Here is a 15,515-nt window from a genome sequence, read left to right as displayed (position 1 = left end):
AGATCCTCTACAAACTCAATTTCAATGATGAATTCAAGGAACTGCCCCAAAGTCGGAAACAAATGTTGAAAAATGTTGAGCCAATAACTGACTTCCCGATACTTAACAAACAGAGACTCCCCATCACTGAATCAAAGTGGAAACACCTTCAGGAACTGAAGCAATTTATTCCTAGAGATTGTCATGAATTTTATGACAGTCTGCCGTACAAAAACAAGTAAACCTTTTATTGATTGGGATTTTACCGATTCCTTACTATCATAATTTAGTTTTATTATACTATTATTGTATTATTTAACCATAGCTAGTACTTTTCCCCCAAATTGTATAGATTCTACCATTTAAAATTTATACAATTTTCATAATGTAATGATGATAATAACCATTTACAAGTACTTATATTTGAAATGTATCCTTACTTTATACAAATAAGAATACAACAAAAATAAAGAATTTTTATCTTTGCATTTTAATGAGTTGTTATTTCCCCATATTGATTTTCAGTATTAATTGAAATAAGTGGTTTTATATTTAAATTACTTTACTAATAAAACAAAAATTTGATGAAAACAAACTTTTTGTACGCTCTAACGCCAGTTAAACAAAACCCGTCAATACCGCCTAAGTACCTAACGAAAATAATAATAAGCGGTAGTACCGCCTAAGTACATTACATAAAACATGAATGGTAAATACTAATTAAATGACCTAATACCGTTCACAGAACTTAGAAATGTGAAAACAGGTAAAAATTAAATCAGGATTTTACATTATCTGTGGTAAAGAGAAAGTTTTTTGTCCCTCCTGAAAAGTTGACCAAATGTCACTTAGGCGGTCCTGTTTCTTAAGCGACGATATGTACTATGAAAATGGTAGATACAGTTAAATTTTAGCACAATAGCGTTATAAGAATAAAAATTAAAACTCTTATTACATTTAGTCAATTTTCGTAATATTATTATTTTTATAATATAATCAAATTAATTACACAGAATTTAATAAGATATATGGATGAGTAGCCCAATTAATTCAGTTCAATAGTGCCTACAGCAAACTGTCATAATTTTCCCAAGGTAGGATTAAATGTCAAAGTATTTAATGTCAGTTTCAATGACAATACAGATGTCCTAAATCTTTATTCTTGCTTTTGTTTTGAATAGCACCTGGACTATTTATCTCTTTGTGTTTATATCTCTTTATGCATATTTATAATACCTACGTCAATTGAGAAACTCCACTGATATTTGTTTTCTTATTTCCTTTGCTCTAAAAACAAGAAAGCAGTTGAAATTCACAATCAGAATTTTTGAAATTTATAGCTGGAAATTTGTAAGTGATGGAATGGCATGTAATTAAATAAGAGATTTAAAAGATGACCATGATGAGAAACAAAGTGGACGTTCCTTAGTGAACGTTGATGATTTGGAGCAGAAAGTGAACGAAAAAGTGAAATTGAAGATATTTCACAGCTTTTTCATTGTCAGGCGAGTTTCCACATGTTTCAAAAAGTATTCTATGAAATATTTTTGAATGTTTTAACTATCAATAAAGGACCTTTTTGTTGCATGTCAATGCCCATCCACATGTGCAAAATTAACTAAAAATCTCATCACAACATTTGTTTGGAAACAATTTGGTCATTCTCCATAAAGGTCCAATTTAGCAGTGACTACTCTGTGTTTTCACAATAATTAAGTAAACTGATGAAGCATCTTGAAGGTCAGCACCACAATGATGACAATTAATTGTGTAAAAATAATTGTGTTGAAGTTACTGTTAAATCTTATATGACAAGTATATCAAAGGTTGTTTTTCAATATAACAAATTGCTTAATACGTTACCTTAATACAGAGATGAAATTATTGTAAATTGACGCTTTACATTTCTCAAAGATACTGTAATAGTTTCTGATTTCTGACTTTTAATAATTGTAACAATTTTATTCTTATATGAAAGTCTTATATAAACAGTACTTATTTAAAAAACTTGTCTCATATTGTAGACTCTTGGAGCAATTGGAAAATTCTTTAAATATTACTAAATGTTAATAAAAACACTACTTTTTCCAAAAGGCCTCGTCCGAAAAATAAACAATTTGGAAAAAGTAGTGTTTTTATTAACATTTAGTAATATTGTCTCATATTGTTATAAATATACAACAAAGTGGTAAGTACTATGTTCAAAGTAATGTTTAAACTTGAAAAAAAATTACAAATAATTGACTAAACCTAATAAAAAACGATTATTTTAATTAGTTATAAGCAACTAGTTTGGCTATTATATTATTCATTCTTGTTTAGTGGTATATACAAATGTTATTAAAATGTACTAATGGCTGAAAAATAAATGACAATAACATTTTGCAACAAAACAAACATTTCTAAAAAAGTTATGTTTGTAAGATATTGCACTAAAACAAGAAATATATTTGCTGATTAAAAATGCTTTTTCATGTATTTTAACATAAGAATATTTTACCCATGCATTATAAAAAGATGTATATATATATATACACACACACACACACACACACCACAACACACACAGGGTGGAAAAAAAGTATGGAAACGCTTTCACTAATTTTGTATGGCTTCACTTATACAAATTACATTTTGTACATCACCACTTGCATTAAGAACCTAGTTTTTGAGACCAGTGGGGACATTTTATCTTTTCAGGGGGACGGACCGTGAGGAGTCGGACGAAAATCTTAAATGTAAGCATAGGCCGAGTTTGGTATCAAATTAAAGGTCTAGTAAAGAGAAACTAATTACCGCAAACCGCACTTAAAAAGGTTGACCCTATCCAGAGTACAGGCCGTATAAATTTCATGACAAACAAATTTAGTAATTTTGTCTTGTGAAGTAACTAATTTACTTTCAGTAGTATGTTTTATGTCGGTTATGTAAATTTGAAAAACAATTTCCAACAAAAAATTGTTTTTTTTTACCTCTACATTTGTTGGATAACAGTAAATAGGGGTTTTCCTGTCTTGTCTTCAAGAAACTGAGAGTATTCAATAATACCACCGTAACTCCTTATGAACATGAGGTCAAGGTCCAGTCCCTCCAGCCCTTTTATCTCAGGCAAACATAAACTGGTTTAGGCAATACAAACAGTACTGTCACAGCAAAACTCCACAGTTTTGTATTTTTAATATCAGCTTGGTTTTTAGTCTACGTTATAATTTCGTCCACGTAAGATAAAGTTGAAAGTCTTCACTAGATGCTACTGCGATAGTTATAAATTTTTTTACTTAAGTGTTTACATTTTATTCTACTAGTTTTAAAAGCAATGTCACTTAGTGAGTTTGAGAGAATCACGCTGCTTATGATGCGTGGATATGGATATCTAGTTCATCCCTATGAAGAAACAGCGCATTTGTTTAATGACACTTTTCTTGATAGACCCCCAATTAGTAAGTCAACAGTGTTTAAGACAGTAAAAAGATTTGAAGAAACTAGAACAGTCAAAGATCGTGAAAGAAGTGGCAGGCCTAAATCGGCTACAAATGAACAAAAATCTTTGGATGTACTCCAAACATTTGTTGAAAATCCCAGCACCTTGGACAGAGTGGCTGCAGAAGATCTTGATATGAGCGATACCTCAGTGTTGAATGTTTTACACAAAAACAAGTATCACCCTTTTAAAGTAACCCTAACCCAAGAACTTGCAGAGGATGATTTTGATCGAAGGACTGAATTTTGCAAAATAATGATGAGAAAGTGTGACGAAATTCAAAATTTTTTAAGTTCGATATTGTTTTCAGATGAAGCTACATTCTTTGTTAATGGACAAGTTAATAGGCATAATTGCCGTTACTGGGCCGACCATAATCCACACTGGATGATAGAAGGCCACACACAAAGGCCTCAGAAAGTGAATATGTGGGCTGGAATAATAAACAATAACATTGTAGGACCGTTTGTGATAGATGGAAATCTAACAGGCGAAATTTATTTCAATATGTTGACAAATAACATTTTGCCAGCAGTGCGTGCTCTTCTTGGGGCAAATTTTAATGCAGTATAGTTTCAGCAAGATGGAGCACCGCCCCATTACTATTTGCGGGTGCGCAATCTGGTAGATGAAGTGTTTCCTAACCGTTGGATTGGTCACAGGGGTACCGTTGAGTGGCCGGCTAGGTCACCGGATCTTAATCCACTAGATTTATTTTTGTGGGGCTTCTTAAAAGATAATGTGTATAAAACTAAACCAGCCAACATTGAGGAGCTGACAAATCGTTTATTAGAAGAAGCAAGAAGAATTACACCCGAGATGCTTCAAAATGTGACTGTAGTAGGTTTTTATAATAGACTAGCTCATTGCCAACAAGTGTTCGGAGAGCAGTTTGAGCACCTCATTTAAAAGGTATGATTATTCTTGTAATACATAGATAATTTTTAATTTAATTCTTTTGGATAATTGTATTCCATAAAGTGTCATTTTCAGTCAGAACAGTTTACTTGAGACTGTGAAATTGCGGAGAAATAATAATTAATCAAACGTTACTTATGAAATTCAAACGGCCCGTACTCTGGATAGGGTTAATCTTTTTAAGTGCGGTTTGCGGTAATTAGTTTCTCTTTACTAGACCTTTAATTTGATACCAAACTCGGCCTATGCTTACATTTAAGATTTTCGTCCGACTCCTCACGGGCCGTCCCCCTGAAAAGATAAAATGTCCCCACTGGTCTCAAAAACTAGGTTCTTAATACAAGTGGTGATGTACAAAATTTAATTTGTATAAGTGAAGCCATACAAAATTAGTGAAAGCGTTTCCATACTTTTTTTCCACCCTGTATATATATATATATATATATATACACACACACACACACACACACACACACACACACACACACACATTAATTTGTATTACCCCTTGTATACTACCAACTTGAAAGTATGTTTAAGTTCTACAGAACTTTACTAGTATTTTATAATTTTTTAAAGTTTTCTAGAAATAATAAGATGGTGTATTAGTTGAAATTTTAGTAGTATATAACAATGTTACAATAAGCTTAAAAGTAATATAAAATGCCAGAACATAACCAAATATAACCAGATAAGAATTAACAACATAATCAAACCACTTGGACTGGTAATCTTTTATTAGAGATGGTCTAAGTTAACCAGATTTGGGAAGGACTTATACAAAATTCGATTGAGGCATTATCGAAGACTTCATATTGGTTGGAATTTAAGATGATGCACATCTTGTTATTTTGTTAATGTACTTACATCCTCAACAATTCTGAAAGTGTTAAAAACTGGAATGGGATAGATTTTGATGATGATGAAATTAATCACTCACCTAATATGGGTATGTTGAATATTTTCTTGAGCTCACAAGAATAACTTCTTTCTCTAAAACAGGTATTGATAACTTCCTCAATAATCAATTATTAACCAACTACAAAAATCATAATTGTGATCTAGGGATATCAGATCATCGAACTCCATTTCTTGCAGTGATAGCCTATATTAAAATTTTTGTAAAAATGAGAGGATGAATCAACCCCCACTGCATTTTTTCAAAACAAAATACAACATTTTAATGCTCTTAGTGAAGTCCATTGGAATGCTCATAAGTATATGCATACTCAAGATAGTTTTAGTAACTTCTTTTTACAATTTAAGTTGATCATTGAAAATTCCTTTCCATTAAAAAATGGGGTCTTTGTTTCCATTAAAAACAAAAACCACATTTTATGTTAGTCATTTCCCTTAAAGTGATTAACAACAAAACCAAAAACATGGATAACCTTACACATTACAATTTCTATTGCAAGAAAGAGGCAACTTAAACAAAATTTCAAATATAACTTCTAACCCATTATTTCATTAAAACTTTCAAAACTATAGAAAAATATTTATATTTGTTTGTAGTAAAGTTAAAATACTAGATAATTGTAAGTTTATTGGATCTTCAGAAAATAAAATAAAGCAGCACAGTCAATTTTAGACTTGTTGGTATTAGACCCAGTTTTCCTTTTTTGGATGTTCCAGTTGCTGAGATTGCCTTTTGGTTTGGATTGGACTCTCTTGAGACTTGTTGTTAAGTAGCTGACCTTCGGTTACTATACAGACTATTGAGTGGAAACATCAGAAATCCTGAACTGCTCTCGGTGATTGAGCTGCGAATTCCTTGTCGAAGAGGTCCTGTGACCTATTTTTCAGGAGATATTGTGGCACAAATTACCTACGTTATTCTCCTCTTCCAAGGTTGATCAGACTGAGGAACAATGTGTCCTCAGGGCTTGATTTCTGCTGTGATTTCAGTGTTCTGGCCTTCAAGACGAGAGTCCGTAATCTGCTCCTGTCACGAGTTGGTAATACCTAGTTTGCCCTTTCCATCAAATATGGGCTCATTAGCCAATGGTTGCACGAGAGTGAAGTTAAGTATATGCAGTGGTGAATACGTTCACAAGTCAAAGCATGTGTTATTATTTTGGTCATTGTCTCGTTTCGTATTAGTATTATCTTGGCAGGTTTAGATATTGACATTTTTTATTCTTTATTTTTCTAATACTCTTGTACTGCACTAATTGTTTTGTTTATGTTGATGATTCTGTTACCATAATTCTGTCAACGACTGTCTTGTTGCTGTATTGTATTGTTATAAATTTAGTGCATTTGTTATTGCTTATTGTTCTTGTGTTTTGTTATTTAAAGTTGTACTGCTCACATTATATGTACCTGTGCAACTGCTTGTTACCTAATTTATAGTTGACCAACATGATAACTAAATTGTCTTTTTCTTTGTAGATTGCTAATAGCGTTTTGTTGTAAAACTACTATACAAATGCATGTTAGACTGATTGCATATCATAACTATTTTTCATAGTTATTCTTTACAATTCGAGTGAACGTGACAGCAGTACTATTTGCTCTTTATATATTTCCTTTTCTGTCACTGCCATCTTGCATACTCATGTTATATTCTAGATATAAATGGTTCATGTAACCATATGAGTCAAATAAATAATAAACTTTTGAATCTGAACTAGACAGCAAAAAGCTAACAGAACATTTCTCTGAACTTAATTGTAACAATGACATGATACATGATGGACAGAAAATGTCTGAGTATTTTAATAACTATGAAACAAACTGTGGATTTAATCACTTCACCCATTTGTAAAATAAAACTTATTTAAAAAAAGGAAGTAAGCATAATCCAGAAAACTACAGGAAGTATCAATTTTGCCTTCTTTTTCAAAAGGGTAGAAAAAATAGTGACAGATCAAATAATATCTCATTTGTAACACAAAAATATATTTTCAAATTACCGAAATGATTTTAGAACTGGACAAGCACAGTTCAGGCTTTTGCAGATTTTGTGTATAAATTAGCAAGGGGTTTGGATAGGTCGCAGGGTACAACTGCTGTGTTCTGTGACTCGTGCAAGGCCTTTGACTATGTAGTGCATGAAATTCTATATTAAAAAAAGAAATTCTTTCTTACAGTTGTATTAAAAATAATATGTTATTTTAAGTCACAATAGAAATCAATTAATTGTCAGTCTCACAAGGATCAATTCTGGATCTTGCACCATTTTTATTTGATATAGGTTATTGAATTCCCATCAAATACAAATTTTAGTTTAATATTATATATAGATAATACAACAGCACTTCTCAAATCCACTTCTAAAATTTACCTTTACATGTTGATTCAAGTTTCTCTTTGAGTTATCAAACATAATATATTCAAATAAATGATTTCTGAATTACAATTAAGGCCATTTAGAAGAGTTATTGCATTTTTCTGTGAATACTAAAAACATGTAATGCACTAACTGTTTAGTTTCTCTTAATACTAAACTAAATAAAGCAAGCTCACCAAGGAGTACTGAGCTAGGAACCCCTTGGCACTGACAGAACCGTCTGCCTTGTGTCTGATCAGCATAGTATTGCCAGTGGACACGACAGTTGCTGGGCTGGGCAGAGAGTTGCCATTATGACTCATCAGTAGTGGAGCAGAAGTGGAATCTCCGTCATACACCTAACAACAGTAATCAGTATAAAATAATATAGTTAATGAATTTAAATTGAATAGATTTCTGTTAAACACAAATCAAGACCATGCTTCGATGAGCCATGTTAGGCACATAAACAAAATTGAATACAATTATTTTAATATTTATAATATTTTATAATGTATAGTAAGTTATGATAGTTGGACATAACTGTCTGCCTCAGTGACGTAGCCAGGGGTGATATCGGTATGTATCCTCTTCCAGAAATTTTAGAACAACAATTATTTTAAGATGAGTAAATCTACTGGTTATAAACTAAGCGTGTATTGCAACAATGGTCAAATGGTCTCTGATCAGAGATGGCAGTGCCTGGAGTGAATTTGCCACATCTCCAATCAAAGACGTTAGCAGTGTATATGTTAACAAACGTTGCACAGTGCTTGAAAGCGCATTTGTGAACTACTACTGCTCACAGAATTATATTTTTTTGTTCTCAGGACAAAAAGCTTAGAAATTGCACCTAGTCCTAAAAGGGCCTTTGTGCTGCTTCTGGAGTAACAGGATATTCTGGATGGGGCAGCCTTCTGTCGAGATCCATGAGGAAGAGTTTAGGGCATTAATCTCAGTTATGTCCCATCGGAAGAAAGAGAAGCCAGCTCTGAACCAGCCCCTCCAGTTAAAGCAGGCAGAGGCCGGCACACCCTTATGTCTAGGCTAGCAAGAACCTTTAACTCTTAGGGAACCCCACTAACTCCATCAGTCATCTCCCGCAGTAGACTAGATCTATCGAACTACCCTTGCACCCCAGAATCACGATATTTGTGGTTAGTGATGTGCAGCTCCTGGATATCCATAAGGTTGCCCAGATTTAAGTTACACATCAGTTTTTGCTGTGCCCACCAATGTGGGTTCAACTGGAAGGTATAAACCAGCTAGAAGTGAACTCTCCTGGTGACACCATTACAATATTAATTGGATATAAATATAAATTTTCGTTGTCATCAGTTAATTTCCATAATTTCTAACATTTGATCAATGGATTTGCCTTAAAAAGTTATTATTATTATTAGACACCTAAGTTACAATTTTCTGCTCCATTGTTCCAGATAAGCTATGTGTTTTAAAATTTTGATTATATAAATAAATAGCGAAGTAAGCCCTTAACACTGGACATCTCTTTTTGCCTGGAACAACTCTTCACCTGGAGGCTATTGTCGCTGTGCCGCATTTCCAACTGAATACCAAGGTGCCAGAGACAAGGTACCCAGCTGGCAGTTTTCAGCTACACTATTATGTGCCTGGGAGAACACCATAATTAAATTTTGTGTGTGTGTACATTGTAAACTAACTTATTAATATCTACTTTTAACATTAGGCTAAAGTTTAAAACTGCTTTATAAATATCAATTTGTCTCAAATTCTTGAATCTCTCACTATAGAAACTTAGATTTTAGTGTCTCAATGCTAATGAGTAGTAAAAAATATGATTTTCTGTTTTCAAAGGTTTATAATTTGTATTCAAAATCAAGTTTCTAATTGGAAAATCTATACTAAAATATAAATTAAAACCAATTAGTGTTAACAGTTAGTCATAATTTTTTATTGAAAGATTTATTGATTTGAGACAAATTCTTATTCATAAAGCAGTTTTAAACTTTAGTCCCATGTTAAAAGTGGAGCCTCAGATAGAGGCCAGTTGCCAACTGGTGTTCCCTCTTAAAGTTAAAACATATTTATTTTCTTAATCAAATTAAGCAAAGTTTTGGTAATAATTCAATTTTGTTCTATTTTTCTACCTATTTTGTGACAACACGTTTTACAAATTTCAACTTATACTTTTGGCCCTTATGTAATATGTTTTATACAATGAGAATAGATTTTTTCATAATTTTATAACTGATTTATATTTACCTGCTGTCTTTCAAATATTTTTGTAACTGAAAATTAACCTGCATTTATTTATATTTTTTTAAGAATATTCAACAAAATTTTAAATAGACTTAAATCTGTTATTCGATTTGAAATTAAAAAAGTGTTTCCAAATAGTGTTATAAATTTATTGGCTGAGTGTTAGATTAGCCTAACTGCTTGTAGCATGTTTCAGTAACAATTCAATATACAGACTTTAGATGAAAAAATCGAGTTTGATGATAAAGAATGGATATTTTGAAAATAAACTAAGAGTTGAAATTTGGGTATTTTAATCAGGTTGCTGGCAAATTTCCTCTGTTGTCTTTCTGAATGTTTTTCGCAGGATTTTTAAAGACCAAACTGAGCCAAAAACATAAAATTTGGCATATTATCCCATTTCTACATACTCAACATTGTGTTTTGAATGGAGAATGTCTATCTTATTTGAGTGCCGATGGACGAGCGGTCTAAGACGTTGACTTTGGGTCTGAGTTAGAGATAGCGCAGGTTCAAATCCTGTCTGTGACCAAAGCACTTTTTATCAGTACCATCGACCTTGTATTGTATCGACTCTCCCCCTTATTCTGTTTGAGTAAGGTTTAAAAGGGGGGATCTATCTATAACATTTGACTGATCTATAAAGCCAAAGGGCTTCTTTCTGCACCAGTTGCTGATTTTATTATTTCTTGTGTTCTTAGCAGCATGGTCTACATTATCACATTGGCCATAACCACAGGGTTGTTAATTTTTGTAATAAGATTTATAGCAAAATAGGAGTAAAATAATTCAATATAAATCATGCAACAGAATATGGTCCAAGATTAGGATGGCTTAATATAATAAAGATAATATGGTATTATATTAGTTTTGAAAAATAAGAAATCAAAATATTTACTGTAAACCCACTCAGATTAGCTGATGTACACCTACGAGAAACACAATTTGAAATGGTATACTACAATTTCCTGTACACAAAACTGTAACATATGGGAAGTTGTTTCATGTGATGTCTATTGCTTTAATGAATATTTAACGTAATGATATTAAGAACAGTGTTAATTATAATATATTTTGAAGAAAACTTTCAAAGTTTAATAGTAAATTCACTTTAAAATGAGATTTTGTTATTATTGTTAACATTATTAGAAATTTAGTAAATTTTAGAAGTATTACACGAGTATAGCAATAAAAAAAACAAGCAGTTTAATCCTTGTAAAAGGATATATGTAACAATGAGTTACAATTGTAATAAGTGTATTTGTTAAAGGTAGGGCTATCGTGAAGGAGGAGTAGATCTTTATTCTAAATAATGGCAGGGTAAATAAACAAATTATTAAATTGTTTCTCTACTCTTATTTTCTACTCTACTTAAAGTCATTAAGCTTTTCAAAACCTTTTGAGATGCTTTTGCTTTGATAGACTCAGTTAGCTTTATGTGTAATGAATAAGTTTAGTTCTTAAGAATTTCTGGCACACAATTCTCCTGCAATATCAGAGTTTGGAAAATTGATAATTTTTTCTGGATATATATATACTTGCTGTTAAATGTCAGAGTTATGCTGAAGAAGACTCTTGTTTTAACTCACTTCAATGTCTGTGATGTGGTGATCAATGACCTGACTGTTGACCTTTCTAATAAAATTCAGCGTGCACAGAATTATTGTATTCGGTTCATTTTCAACTTAAGACGTAATGATTTTGTATCTCCTTTGAACAATCATCCCTATTAAAATCCAAAGAACTTAGAAATCTTCATTTACTTAGTCTGTTGCACGCAATAATCTATAATGGTTGTCTTAGTTATTGGCCCAAAATTTAGTTTTTATGTCTCACATTAGTTCTTGTAGAACTCATAGGGGTGCATCTTTATTATCAATTCCAATTCATCGGTCAGCCTTATACAATAAATCTTTCACTGTTTCTGCATGTCAATTGTGGAACGCTCTCCCAGATAATATCAGAATTATTGACAAGCACGATTACTTTGGTCGAAGTTAGGACCTTTCTGCTGTGGACTCAGCGCGAATGATGTTTGGTGGTTCATTGGTCGCATTTTAAATAACTGCATGAAAATTGAATGAATGGAGAATGTAACCTGATAAGAATAGGATAATTTATTAGTTGCCTAGATTAAAGAGATTTTTGTTATAGTTCAAGCGATATACTAAACTTTTTATTTTAAATTTTTATGTTTGATCCTAATTAATTATTGGACGTAATTTACTTTTATATGCCAGTTACAATATTTTAATAGCAATTATTATATTATATATTATTCATTTGAATTCAGAGGTTAGATTTTAGGAGGAATTTTTAGTTATAACTTGGCTATATAAATAAAGACATGTTTCATTTCATTTCTTAACTTGGATAAGTTTTGTGACAACCTTTTTTCTTCAAAAACTTTAAACCTATTAAAGTTCTTAACCTAAGAGATTCAGCGTTTCCCAAAAGAATTTAACCATGCAATTTTGTTTTGTAGACTCACGTTAACAAAGTCTGTAAGCCCGTGCATGTTACTCTCCTCTATATCGAAATCTACAAAGGTGAGATTGATGAGGTGGTTTGAGGGCACTTTGATCAGCCACTGACAGTCATCATTGTGGCCGTAGTTCTGGGGATAGTTGTGTGAATGGATCTGCCCAAAAGGTGCGATGTATTTTCCACCACATTCTGTTAATTAAACAAAAAACATAGACATTCTTATATTATTGATATTATATGTGTTAACACACGTTATTTCTATTGGCTTGTTAACAAAAATTATAATTTAACTCTTAAACTGACACACAAACCACGTGCAATATCAGATTTTGGAAATCTTATAATTTTTTCCAAATTATATATCAACTACATGCCGGAATCAGTGCTCCAGATATAACTTGCCATACATGTTAACTTGTTGCTTATAAACTAAATAAAAATAATTTGTAATATTTCTTGCCTAAATTCCTTTCCATACCTACTTTATACTGCATAATAACATTTATAAAAATATATTATCCTAAATGTTACGCTGATTTTGAAGATATATTACATGATTTTAAAATGTATTCATACACATTTTAATAAAACTATGCAAACAAATTTACATTTCTTTTTACAGTTTCTTTCATATCAGACTTGTTGCATGTAAATGAAACAATTCTTATATATTTTATTCTAAGTTTTATACTGATTTCTTAAACATAGTTTATATAGGTATCTCAAAAGATGCAACATAATTTATTGTATGCTAATTTTTAAAGCTGTGTAAATGTTCCTTCCACAAATGCCAAGCAAAAATTCAACAATGTAGTTCCAATCAGTTGTCTGTATTCAGAAGTTAATATTTCATCACATCTATTTCAAATATATTGTAAATCTAATATTAGACTGGTTTCATTAATGCTGTTTGCAATCATATGAATTTCATACAATCAGATATTTACTACTTCAAAAGTTACTTAACATATAAGTATGGGCTATAATTATTGCACCACACCTGCCTAGTTAGCTGATTATGCAGCATGAACCACTTTGAGGCTACAAAATGTTAGATTAATTTGATATAAAATTAAAATAAAGTAATTCTTTAAAGTGTTGTTTAACCCTGGAGTTGCCGTTTATATCTATTTCAGTAGTAGATTTTTTTTAATATCTTGTAATTTGATTCATCTTTATTTTATTACTATATGTATAACATAAAATAAGTACTGGCTATTTTGTTACACACTATTCCATTAAGGAATGTTCAAGGAATATGTTTCTTAGAAAATAATAAATATATGTCCATGTATAAATTTGATCAATGCATCTTTGCAAACATAACAAATTCATAAAGGTTTATTCAAAGTTTTTGGTTTGTGCTAAATTATATTTGGTGGTTGAAAAAATATAAAAATGTAGAACGTTTCATTTTGAGAAAAAGACAAAAAGATTAAAAGGTTTAAAAATATTTTACATATGATAAATGTTTGTAACATATAGGTAGAGATGGTCAGAATAGCAACTTACCATAAATATAAAAACTTCAAGGTTAACTTTTGATTGTTCAGTCTTAAAATTAATTATTTTGAACCAAACTCATTTTAGCTTATAACAGTTCCAAATAAATTTGATTAAAATACAAAAAAACCTATTTACAAAAGTTTTTATGACTAGAGTGGATTTCTCATAATTAGCTCACAACTACATCAAAACACACAAATACTACTAGTAATATTCATAAATAAGAAATATCATCTGACTGGTAAATTGCAGAGTGAACTTTCTGACTTGTTACAGCGTGCGCAGTGTGTGCAGTAAATAAATAGTTACAAAACACATACATACATTAAAATAACCAACATATTTCTTCTGCTTTACACCATGTCGAAACTGCTTACACAATTAACTTCTTGAAATATTTTGGCCTCGCAGCAAGAGCCATTTTTAGTCAACAGTTGTTAAACCAAAACCAAGTTGTTAAAGCCAGTTGTCATCTATATAGGCAAGAGGGAAGGGACAGAACTTTCTATTGCTGGCAGTCTTAGGAATAAAAACATAATAAACCATCAAGATATATGACAAATATTAATTTGTGAATTATTTATGTTGGAGCAGTGTGGAAATTACTTACATTTTGCAATCTGCATGAGAAATATAATTATTATTACTGCCTTGTTTGTGTTTAAGCATTTGAGACATTTGAGAGCATTTAAGTATATATCCAGTTTAGATTTTACTTGTTTCTGCTTAGTGCAATATGATCGTTCAAAATGTACAGTGCAATTGAAACTCTTTGTTGATATCTGCCAACTACCAAGGGAAGTTTATAGTGTCAACATAATGATTGAAGGAGAGAGATAGGATTATGCATTATGTTCAAAATTGGCTGCATTAATATTCAAAACAGGTATTCAAATGGCCAACTGAACATCTTGACAGATGGACTAGTAGCAAGACTGAATAAAAACACTAATAAATACTACCATTTTACAATAAACGAGATTGTGACACAAAAACTTGGTTATCCTAAGATTTATGCCAGATATAAACCAAAAATCTGACTGAAGTTCCAGATGGCAGAATTTTATAAAAAGGAGTCTACAGAATTGTGCTTGGAGACTACAGAGAAAAGTAGCATCGAATATATCTGGTAATAATTGGATTCTGTATATATGAGATTTTTTAATCAAAGATTCAATTTACTTTCAGGATGGTCCTTGTATTTTAACACGGATTTCAAATTTCCATATCAGAACTATCAATTGCTATTTCATTACTCAGTTGAAGAAGTTTTATTTCTAACCTAAACAAAATATAACATTCTGAGTGCCACTGCTCAAACTTTTATCACATCGCAAAAGTGGCAAGAAAAATTATGTGGTATATGCAAGAAGTGCCAAATGTGTTAGAACAAAAACACAAGACATTGGTAAAAACACTTACAAAGTTGATTTTTAACATAATTCGAAGATTTTTAATTTTGTTGTAAAATATTGTTCCATAACAAGAAGTACACAAACAGCTATACAAGATACGTATTTTATAAATAATCAATAGGTTTTTGTTCACCTTTAAGCTTATTTAAGTTTGAATTCAAATAACCTGTACTCATTTTTTATCTTGTTAAACAATAGTGTTTCTGCACGCGTG

General features: G+C 31.3%; 1 protein-coding gene across 2 annotated transcripts in view; it reads right to left on the bottom strand.

Annotated features, from left to right (window-relative positions):
- The window catches only part of LOC124362905 (cubilin-like), a 277,291-nt gene that overhangs the window by 133,752 nt on the left and 128,024 nt on the right, over positions 1-15,515 (bottom strand). For both annotated transcript variants that reach the window (XM_046817792.1, XM_046817800.1), the window contains exons 31-32: positions 12,385-12,569; positions 7,850-8,011 (exon numbers count right to left, since the gene is read on the bottom strand). In XM_046817792.1, coding sequence (XP_046673748.1) covers positions 7,850-8,011; positions 12,385-12,569 — 347 coding nt within the window. The remainder of the gene's footprint in view (positions 1-7,849; positions 8,012-12,384; positions 12,570-15,515) is intronic.

This window comes from Homalodisca vitripennis, chromosome 1 (genome assembly GCF_021130785.1).
Source record: "Homalodisca vitripennis isolate AUS2020 chromosome 1, UT_GWSS_2.1, whole genome shotgun sequence".
NCBI classification, from domain to species: domain Eukaryota; kingdom Metazoa; phylum Arthropoda; class Insecta; order Hemiptera; family Cicadellidae; genus Homalodisca; species Homalodisca vitripennis.
Note: the sequence above shows the minus strand (reverse complement) of the source record. Positions and strands in the feature narration are given on the sequence as shown.